This window comes from Lytechinus pictus, chromosome 17, assembly GCF_037042905.1.
Source record: "Lytechinus pictus isolate F3 Inbred chromosome 17, Lp3.0, whole genome shotgun sequence".
Taxonomy (NCBI): Eukaryota; Metazoa; Echinodermata; class Echinoidea; order Temnopleuroida; family Toxopneustidae; genus Lytechinus; species Lytechinus pictus.
In genome coordinates this window covers 27,174,810-27,186,819 of record NC_087261.1, presented here as the reverse complement: position 1 = coordinate 27,186,819, position 12,010 = coordinate 27,174,810, and the positions used below count along the sequence as shown (strand labels likewise).

At 36.4% G+C, this 12,010-nt stretch overlaps 1 protein-coding gene across 1 annotated transcript in view; it reads left to right on the top strand.

Moving 5' to 3' along the window:
• LOC135157366 (deleted in malignant brain tumors 1 protein-like) overlaps positions 1-3,589 on the top strand; it is a 49,853-nt gene extending 46,264 nt beyond the window's left edge. Inside the window, exon 15 of the mRNA XM_064112614.1 lies at positions 1,243-3,589. Coding sequence (XP_063968684.1) covers positions 1,243-1,381 — 139 coding nt within the window. The 3' untranslated portion in view covers positions 1,382-3,589. The remainder of the gene's footprint in view (positions 1-1,242) is intronic.
• Positions 3,590-12,010: the final 8,421 nt, after the last annotated feature.

The following is a 12,010-nucleotide window of genomic DNA, read 5'->3' as shown; positions in this document are numbered from 1 at the left end:
CAAATGTCTGAATTGGTCATTTATACAAAGTAAAAGCAATTAAAAGACTCATTACATATTTCAAACATTAAAAAGCAGTAACCTTTGTAAAAACTGACATGAGAAATATGTGTATAGGCAAAAATACTTACGCAATGAAAATGTATGTACATGTACATACGATAATGAGGAAAAGGTAAATTAAGAATAATAAAAACAATATAAGTAAGCTGTAAAAGAACAATAAAAATATATGGATATTAAATAAAAGAGTTGGTTTCCTCATTCATGAAAAAACTTGATATTGCAAGTAGGCTGGTATTGCTTTCAAATGAGCAATGTTCAAAAGTAGTAGTAGTAGTAGTAGTAGTAGTAGCAGCAGCAGCCGTAGGAGCAGTACAGGTGGCATTGTAGAGGTGGTAGTGGTCGATTCAGCAAAAAATTAAATAATTTACAATGATCCCTTAATGTGGTTTTGATGACCTAGCGATATATTAGCTAAGCGTTTATAATCCTATTAAAGTTTGGCATTTCGAGAGAACATGAAGCCTTCAACACGCTAAACCATTCATGTCTATACAAAAATTATCATTTGCTATAACATTATTTAGAAATGTGTAAATCGGACGGATTAGATTTATCTCATCGAATTCATACATTGTTTTGTTAAGGTATCCTTTTATAGGCTTTTGGGTCTTTGACAATTTTATCATTCCATTTATCATTCTACATAATTGTATTCCAGCAACAGGAACGTATAACAAATTAGTCATTGCATCTTCTTAAGAGTTACGCACAGTCCTTTCAACTGAACTTACGTGCCACTAACAAGCCTTTAAGCAATTAATATTCTTTCAAGTGTTTTCTGAAGTTACACCCAAATCTTTAAGTCTGTACAGAATGTATTGAATATCCCTTTTTCACCCAATAAAATGTCACTTTACACACGTGCACATGCAAAACAATGTCATAAACATTTCCTAAATAACAGGTAAATTACTCGTGTCTTTCCTCCTGCGCTCTTCTTAAGGGCATTGTCAATATTTAATCTCCATTATAATTTACTCAAAAAGGTAAAACATCTCTTTTCTCCTTCCTAAAACATACGTTTATCAGAATTAACATTATATATCAATACTCCAGAGAAAATAAGTAGTGATGCTATCGATCACATTTTTCTTTGTATTAAACGATCTGTAATTGTAAAACATTTATATGTTATATATCAAATGTCTTTTCCTTTTTTTTGTGATATTTTTTCAGGCTTTTGGGATCAAAAGGTTTACGACGAAATCGGGTAGACGCCAGCGCACCTGAAGACCATTATAAGCAGGATCCCCCTCCAAAATACGAAGCTGTAGCCGGTGACAAACAAGATATTACAGCAGAAGATACAGTTTAGAAAGAATATTTAAAAGAGAGTGCGCAGCTAGATAATATTTTATTTTACAGATCAAATATATACAAAGGTTAAATTAGGTGAAAATGATATAATACAGCATATGACATAAATATTTACATAGTATAAAACAAAGTAATTGTAAGAAATACTAACTAGTGTAAATGGTAGAAAAATACTGATACAACCAACTGGATACAACATAGAACATATTAAACTAAGGGTTATTGGATCAAAGTTAAGTATAAGAAATTTGTCAGCATGTAATTATTTTTTAATTATTTCTAAAATCAAAATAAACTCGCAATATATGGAATTGTTGCAGCATCGTTTTATAACTGAAACTAGGATTTAAGGAACGAAACAAGAAAGTTTTGATACGAGCATTTGCTTACGTTAGCCTCGAACTCTGGAATAGCTTACACCTAAAGCGCCATCCGTGATCTTGAACAACATCAAATCAAAACTTAACCTAAATGTATTTAGACAATGATCAACATATAATGAATTCTTATATAGCACTGCATATTTGTCGAAAGCTATCTACGCTCTGTAAATCTAGTACATTGTCATTATAAAAGATAGTGCTAAGGAATACGTTATTGATATGTCTATACACTGTCAGAAAATTTATCCTAAAAAAAAATGAAGTTCCTGCAGCAGAGTCTCGAGAACACCTGTAATCTTACCATATTGCGCAATCTTACATTATATCATGTAAATTTACAGGAAATTTGTATTTAGTGTATGGAACCTTACAAATTTCCTTAAATAAAACACCCTTTTTCCCTTTTTAAACAGACCTGTTCTTTTTAATTGCAGAATAAATCCCGTTTTATGAATTTACAGAATGATTCTGTTATTGCTTTGTGCGAAATCTTCTGTTGTTTTTTTTTTCTGTAAAATCATGTTTTTTTTACAGTGTAGGGCATTTTATCAATCACTTTGCAGACGCTTTCTACAAGGCACCAACCCTTTTGAAAATGCAACTTTGATTATAATGAAGAGCTGAGGTTTTTTTTTTGGTCAAAAGTTGGTGGATAGGGACTGAAGAAAATTGCAAGTATGTCATTTGACCAGACTCCAAGACTGCTGCTTCGGTTCACCTATTTTCAACAAAGGCCTCTTTGTAATGAAGGTTTTTTGACGATAGATTATCTACGTTCCAGAAAGCGTCTGCATAGTATTTGCGAAAACTCCCGATTGATAATGAGAAAACAGAGACAAAAATATTGAGAGTGTATAAAGGTTAGTAAAAGGCCTGCCACCACGATCAAAACAATGTGCAGCATTTTTAAACTGCATGAGTTTGATCAGTGTTGATCAATAATCGCAGCTCATTGATATACCGTGGATTTCAAATCGATTCTTCCTTGTTTTCGAAAATCAAGAGTTTCTACGCAAAATTAAAGTTTAATTCAATTAAATAGAATTATGAGAAAGGTGGTAACCTTTTCGTAAAGTAATGTATTATTAGGATTTTTTGTTTACTACCTAGGAACTTAATTATGATGGGACATTCAAATACATTGCGCATTGATATCTCACAAGGTATCAAATGGAGGATGACATGTTTTGATTTCCTGTTCATAGACTATTCCGTGTACAGAAGCGTGTTTAATTTTGTATAAATTTTCATGCCGTGAATTGTCAGTATCATGTGTTACACGTTCTATCATACTTGACACGAACGTTTGTTGATTAGAAAATGTGTGTGAAAGCTTATAATTTATTATCTGAAAAAAATATTAATAGTCGTACAAGGGGTCTACATGGATGAAAGGGTGATGCAGGGCACATAATGGTATTGCAAAAACTGTTTTGTTTAGTTTTTTTCCGTTGACCATTAGATGGGTCAACATTGAATAATTATGACAGCTGACTTAAGTTGCTTCAGGGATATTTTCTAAACCTTGTCTCCACAGTACTGTTTGTGAATTTTTTTTAATGTAAAGTTGCTGTGTTTTTGCTGATGTACTTTCTTTTGTAAATGCCAGCTTTTTGTAGTGTGAAATGTTAAGTAGTATATATCGTTAAACAAGGTTATAATTAAGATAAACCAATACTGGCGTTACATATAGTATGTGTGTGTCAAATAGAGGCCACGGTAAGACAGGGGAAAGTATCAGAATAGTTGAGATCTAGGTATGACCGCTAGACAAGGCCCTGATCGATTTTCTAACAGGGGGTGCTGGTTTAAATTTGACAAGTAAAAAAAAAGGGTTTCGATATTCGATACAAAATGAACCTGCATTACATTTCTGCTATTTAGCATAAATACGACATGTCCATTGGGTGCTGCCTGAGGGAATAAGCCAGTTCGTAGTTCCACTATGCGCATGATCAGAAAATTCTGCGCATGATCAGAGGAAGGTCATTTGTACTAAAGTGACGTGGTGGTTTAAAATTCAATGAGATAAGCCCCATCTTTGATTTCTTGATTATTCATATATTCTTTTGAATTGTGTTTTTCATTTACATCCACAAAAAACAACAATGCGTCCACGACTGGTATTTCACTGCAGTTTGCCAAGTACATTGTACAACATGCTATAATATGCATTCAAAGTAGAAATGCAACAAATACCTTCATAGAGTGTTCAATGGTGTGCTATTCTAGTCACCTGGTCTATTCAATTTCTTCATCCTGCTATGTAAGGCATCCTTACATAACAACCTGCTTTGAAATCTGCCTATCTCAATGAAAGAAATGAAAGGTCATTTGACCAAAATTGTCCATGAAGTAACTACGAACTGGTCTTAAGCCAGTTCGTAGTTCCATTCTGCGCATGATCAGAAGATTCTGCGCATGATCAGAGAAAGGTCATTTGTACTAAAGTGGCATGGTGGTTTGAAATTTAATGAGATTAGCACCAACTTTGGTGTCTTGATTATTCATATATTATTTTCAATTCTGTTTTTCATTTGCTTCCACAAAGAACAAAAATGCGTCCACGACTGGTATTTCACTGCAGTTTGCCAAGTACGTTGTACAACATGCTATAATATGCATTCAAAGTAAAAATGCAACAAATACCTTCATGGAGTCTTCAATGGTGTGCTATTCTAGTCACTTGGTATAATTCAATTTCGTCATCCTGCGATGTAAGGCATGCATATTTTATATCCTGCTTTGAAATTTGCCTATCATAATGAAATAAATGAAAGTTCATTTGACCAAAATTGCCCCTGATGTAACTACGAACTGGTCTATTATTGTCTAATACCAGGTAGACACTTGCACGCATTGTGGTGCCCGCGTTGCCCCGCAGTGATAATTTCCATGTGCCGGTGCGAGACGTTATGACACGACTTTCTGTATCAGTGCACACATATTCACGACATGGTTGCGACATGTTTCCACATTGCTTGCGCATAGTTCACACACTGTCCGACATGCCCTTATAGTCTAGGTGATTGGTGAAAAAAATGTTCAGAAAATGGTACAAGCATGAAAATCGGCACAAAGGTAAAGTAAGTTATTCTAAACATTTTTAGTAGGGGGTGCCAACGTGAGTTCACCAAACATAGCAACGGTTGCTAGGTAACTTATTTACCTTAGTAACTGAGCTTAATTGGGCTTGAGTAACATTTTCACAAGCGATATGTGATACAAATTTTTATCTAAAGCATGTTCCTTTGTATAACAACAGTTTTGATCCATTTATTCATAGCAACGGTTGCTAAGTGACCCTCTTCCGTAGCAACAAATTCTTTATCTTAGTTCAGATCATTATAATCTACTCAGAATAGCTCAAAAATTAAATCTGGCCCATAGATTAATCATGTGATGAATGTTTCCATAGGTGGACCTAATGTGCACCATAACAACCGTTGCTAAGTAACATTTTCCACGGTAACAATTATTATAGGGTATCTTTTTATGATTATAACTTCTATGAATCGCATCATTTCTATTAAAGCATTAATACATTAATCACAACAACCAAAAAACAATGTATACAAGCCCATGCGAAGTACCAGTTGCTAAGTAATATGTGTTCTGTAGCAACCAATGGTTAAAAGCCGTATGGTAAGATTATCAATGTGTAAATCATAGAGGTACTAATAGATGCTTAAAAAGTAAAACCTTGCACAAATTAAACTACCTCAGGATATGGTTCATACATGTAGTTCCAAAGACGATGTCTATGGGTTCCATATTATTGGTATAATAATACTTATTGCATGTTAAAAGAACTTCATCTTTAACACCAATCTTTATCCATTTGGAAACCATATCATGGATTAACTTAAACATATGTAAAATATCGACCCTTGGAAGAATTCTACAATATCAACATTTAAAACCCCATTCCACAGAGAACAAGACCGCCGAAAGACCTTTGAAAGACCATGAATTCTGGTTGATCTTTCAGAGGGCTCTTAATGAACCTACAATGGTCTTTGAGGTCTTGCACGTGTCCTGACCAATCTTTCAGTGGTCTTCGTGGTCTTCATGGGTTCCAAAACTTTTTGAAACGGTTCAAAACAGTCTTACAGCTGTCTTACAGGGAAATGGTCTTTCGGGTAAAATGGTCTTTCAGTGGTCTTTCATCAGTCTTTCAGCGGTCTTTCGATGAACTTTCAAAGGTCTTAATAGTCTTTCAATGATCTTTCGGCAGTCTCTCAAGATTTTTGCGAAGATCACTGTAAGACTCATGAAAGATCATTGAAAGACCATTGAAAGACCAGGCAAAGTCCATGGAAAGAATTCTGAAAGATCAATTGTTGCATAAAAGATCTCTGAAAGACCATTGAAAGATCTCTATAGGACTAGTCTAAGACCAGTAAGACAAAAAATTTCCATCAATCTTTCAGAGTTCTTTGAGGGGTCTTTCTGAGCCATTCCACAGAGATGACAAATTTCAGTGATCTTGAAGACCGCTGTAAGACCTTTAAGTCTTTCAGTGGTCTTTCAATTGTCTTCGTTCTGTGGAATGGGGGCCTTAGCAAGAGGTCACTCTTGTAGAAGAACGATACAAGAACTCCCCAGGAGGTCATGGGTACTTACAACCTAAATATATCTGATCTTGGAGAGATAACCACGAAGAGATGACCACCAAGAATTGATTGAGTCAACTAAGTTTAGAATTATTTCAAACACAGAAATCTTGCCAGAAGTTAATTTTCAAATGGGTGCTTAGATACCACTTTATCCCTTGCTAACAGTAGTCGTTCGCTTGAAAGCCAACACACTTTGCCTTGGTTTACCCACTCCCTTCCGTAGCCTGCAATGAAGATCATATTAGTTCTCCATGCCGTTCCCAAACCGAATGCGATGGGCAGGAGTTGATTTTGACCAGGCGTTTTGACTTAGATCAATCCTGCAGCTCCACGATCTATCATGACGTGAAAGATCTTGCTAAAGGTAATTTAGACCAGTCAGTTCCATTTATATATAGGCATGCTGGCCTGGATTCTGGAGCTAAATGACTTGATCCTGCTGAATTTGATTTGGACCTGTCCGTTCTTTTTCCATGTGTTTTGACCTGGAACAATCCTGCAGCTCCAGGACTTAGCATCACTTGAAAGATCTGTAAAATTCTATTTAGACCATCAGTTCCGTTTCCAGTGGTGTTGGTCTGGATCCTGCAGCTACATGATCCATTGTGACTTCTGTAGAGGTCGATTTGGACCTGTCAGTTCCTATTCCATGTGTTTTGACCTGGATTAATAATGTAGCTCTGGGATCTATCATGACGTGAAAGATCTTGCTAGAGATGATTTGGACATGTCAGTTCCGTTTCTAAGCATGTTGACCTGGATTCTGCAGCTATATGATTGATCTATCATGGCTCGATCCTGCAGAAGTTGATTTGGACCTGTCCTTTCTGTTTCCAGGTGTTTTGACCTGGATCAATCCTGCAGCTCCAGGATCCGTGACTTGAAAGCACGTGCAGAAGTTACTTTGGCCTGTTAGTTCCAATTGCAGGTATTTTGGCCGGGATCTTGTAGCTTTAAGATCGATCATGACTTGATAGATCTTGCAGGACTATGCGCATCTGACTTTGTCACCTACGTTTATGAAGCACTTATGATATCAGGTTGGCTCGACGCGATCCATACTCGGCCACAGAACATTAGCATGAAGTTCTGATATGCTTCTTCCTTCCATATACCTCTAATACTTCTTGGCATGTCCAACTCAGATGGAAATGATTCTGCTGATGGCACTACCACCTTGTCTCGCATTATAATTTCCTTATGGAGAGAAATGTTTCTTACACTTTGGTTGATGAACAAGTAACCGAAGAGGATGATGACTGTAACTTTCTTGATATATTCCTCTGTTGCATCTGATATTCTTTGTCGAGCATACTGCATGTTTCACAGTGGTCTTGCTTTCCCGCACTGATGATTAACCCAGACAGTCTTAACTTAAATTTTGGACTAAATATATGCCCTACTCTGAGAAGGCATGTGCGACACATAAAATGTATGTTCGATTAATTCGCTAGAATTCTACCCAAAGTCCCAAGCTATTGGAAACTATCATGTATCATGTAAATTAAGACTCAAGTGCCCAGAATTATGATAAAATAAAAGAGATACATACAGTGGCAATTGCTTATAGTAAACTCGGGATTAGAATCATTAGGTTTTTTTTTAATTTACAGATGCTGAAATATAATGGGCAAGAATGATGAAAGAAGTAATTTCAAGCAGGTTGGAAAGCTCTGTACCAACACCTTTACATTGCTTTCCATTTTCCAACCATACTTTTTGATGTCCTGGTACAACATACAATATCTTGCATATTACCGCTTCTTCTTCATGATAGGATGTGACGTTAATGATTAGTGTCAACTACAGAGATAACCATTTCTATTAAAAATGTGTTGTTGTATACTCGACAAATGTACTGCTTCGTGACGTATTCACAAGTGGTACATGTACATGCAGTCGATGCTTGAAGCTGTTTCAGGTCTACTGTCCATGCTATACAGTGAACATACAGTCAATGCTGCTTGACGCTGTTTCATGTCTACTGTGCATGCTATGTACAGTGCACATACATGCTTGAGGCTGTTTCAGGTCTACTGTCCATGCTATACAGTGAACATACAGTCTATGATGCTTGAGGCCGTTTCAGGTCTACTGTACATGCTCTTCAAGTTAGTCAAAAATATCAAAACTTTACCGACAAGTAAGTGTGTGGGCATTAATCGCCATTGCTTCCCAATGATGCTTTGTCATTTGGGAGCGATTAGTTCATATCAATCAAATTTTAGCTTCCTTTTGCCCTAAAAGTTCATCCACTGCAATACCCTGTCTCATTTTCATAACAGGCGAGATCCTATATAATCATTAAATAGTAAGCACATTCCATGACCAGTGATGATTTTTGTCGGTGTGTTAGCTATGTCATGTATAAATAAATAGTATGAAGAAAAAAATTAAAATAATCAAATCATGCATGTCAAAATTAGGTTTGTTACCTAGATACCATTATTATTGTGCAGATATTATATTATTTGGACAGCTATGTATTTTTCAGGCTTATGAGATATTTTTTACTCCCAGGTTTCATACTTTGATCATTTTTTTTTACCATTTTCATTCAAATATTATGACCATATGTTGTATTTAGTAATAATATATATAATTGATATGGAAAATGTGTTGCTTAGCAACTGTTGCTGTATATGGTTGGAACGTTGCTTGATATGTGATTGTAAAATTGGCACTTCGAAGTCAAAATATATTTTTTAAAATGTAGATAACACCCCAAAATGGTGGTTGCTACGGTAAATATGTTACCTAGCAACTGTTGCTATACGAGGAGAGATCAGGTTGGCACCCCCTGCTAAAAATGTTCAGCACTGTTTACTCTACCTGTCAGCCAAATTTCATGCTTGTACCATAATTTGAACAATTCTTGCTAATTTTTGCACGGATCATCCAGACTATTAGCACATGTTACCGACACCCTATAGTCTGTGACGTATCGAGCGCTAGTTTAAATATTCCAATGTTTTGGTGTTTACGCCCTCTACATTCGTTAATCAGGACCACTTACACTGATCACGTGGTCTACACTCACAATTTTGCGTGTATCATTCGCGAACTATGCGTGAAGTATGATAAACCTATGTGCAAAGTATGAGCGCCCTGTCGTGAACCTGTGTGAACTAGTCGCGAACTGCGTGCCACTACCCCGGGGTGTGCCCACTCTATTTTTGCGCCACGCAATTTCTATTCCGACGCCACGCACTGGCATGTCTATTTTGCGCAAAAGTTGCGCATAGTTCGCGAACACTTCACGAATTTGCAATGCGTGCCGAAATTTTCAACATGTTGAAAATTTTGGCACGCATTTCACTCACTGCCACACAGCCACCCGCACCTATCCGCGAGCTGGCACGCATAGTCCTCGCATGGGCACGCATAAGTGCGCGCCCGTGCACAAACTATGCGGGAACCACAATGCGTGCAAGTGTAACCTGGCTTTACATGTGTGGCCATTGTGCTCTTATTAGCAAACAACGGTTGATTTTATATTCTTTTTCAAACAAATCTACCTTTATCTCTTTCGTTATCAATGCCAATTAAACTTCTTTGATGATTTTTGCATTTCCAATTTTTGAATCGGTTGTAAAGGTAATTCGCTTAATATATGTAATTTATTACTTTTTTTATGAGAGAGAGGGGGAAGAAGTTTTTGTACCTGGTGGGTGTTTCATAAAGCTGTTCGTAAGATAAGAGCGACTTTAAGAACGACTGGTGATCCTTTCTTTTAGTAAATGGTATACACCATTGGCAATGGTTTAGCGCGTAAGAAAGGATCACCAGTCGTTCTTAAAGTCGCTCTTAACTTACGAACAGCTTTATGAAACGGCCCCCTGGTCTTGAAACAATGTGTGTGGGAGGGGCGGTCGCTGCATTTGTCACCGGGAGAGTTTTTGTGTCAGATTCGAGTATGTACGTGTTTGCATAATTAGTGAGTTTTCGCTATTGCAACGTAGGCGGATTCTATAACACAATAAATACATTGTAAATGCCCGTCAAATTACAATGAACAATTGGAAGGTCTTTGTCGAAAATTGGTGAACCAAAATATCAGTTTCGTCCTAAGTTTCAGAGCTGACGAAAAATTGCAAGTATGTCGTTTGTCTAGCACGAGTCAAGTGCCGGCCAAACAGAAACGTTGGTAGCTTAAAAGACAAGTCCACCCCAACAAAAAATTGATTTGAATAAAAAGAGAAAAATCCAACAAGCATAACACTGAAAATTTCATCAAAATCGGATGTCAAATAAGAAAGTTATGACATTTTAAAGTTTTGCTTAATTTCACAAAACAGTTATATGCACATCCGGGTCGGTATGCAAATGAGGGAACTGATGACATCACTCACTCATTATTTATTTTGTATTTTATTATATGAAATGTAAAATATTCTAATTTTCTCATTGTCCTGTGAAACAAAGTTTTATTTCTCCCTGAACTTGTTGAATTAACATTTTATGGTTCAGTCAAGTTGGTTCATATTGTCAATTCTTCAAAAGTTGAAATAATGTATAATTCGAACAATAAAAAACAAAAGAAACAGTGAGTGAGGGACATCATCGATTCTCTCGTTTGCATGTGACTAAATTGTGCACATAACTATTTTGTGAAAAATAAGCAAAACTTTAAAATGTCATAACTTTCCCTTTTTACATCCGATTTTGATGAAATTTTCAGCATTATGCTTGTCTGATTTTTCTCTTTTGATTCAAATCAACATTTTCATGAGGTGGACTTGACCTAACAGCAACTCCAGTGATTGTGAAGTCAACAAATTTTATTTCAATGTGTAAATAATGCTTGTTGTAACATTAGGCTTGGCTGCCATATCACCCGTTGTAGCAGGATTTCTGTAAGCGCTTACAACGTTTCTGTGCGGTCAGTACAGGACGAAAGTGCTGTTTTTGTTCACCAATTTTCGACAAAGTCTCATTGGTTGCTATTGTCATGAAGGACATTGAATAATACATTTTCTATGTCCTTGAAAGCGTTCTGCGTCTCCGGAAAGCGGAGGATCAAAACAGAGAGAGAGAGAGAGAGGTGGCGGAAACTCGTTATTGTTGTTCATGGACGTAAACATGACCTACGCATTTCAGATACTCGTATACATTTGGCAAAGTGAATATAGTCTCTTTTTGCAACTGGTAGTTTTCCACTTCTGGTTTGTCTTAACTCCGACACATGCCTTTCCCGGATCATCAGCCGGTTGGATATTCCCCCAGTCTGAAAACAAATATAAAAAAGTATCAAAAGAACCAAAATTGTGATTGTCAAACGCTATTAAACAATTGGTACTTATTTCACAGCGTTTGCTGCTCTGGCCTAATTAGCAAACCTTTGGATTTGGTAAGAAATTATACCATTATCGGTGAATGAACTTAATTCGGAGTTGGCGAGTTTTCGATTTAATATTACTGGAGCTTTCAAAATCGCAGCTTTCTGAAATATGAAAGCCCAATCGGACATGACCCTAATATGAATGAGCAAAAACTTTGGTCTTATATATAATGGCTGATGATATATTTTTCAGAAAATTTAATTATTTCATTCCTTCCCTTTCTTTGTCTTTCAAGTTATTATTACACCCGTGTAAATCCGGGGAGATGTATCTCCAACTTTTC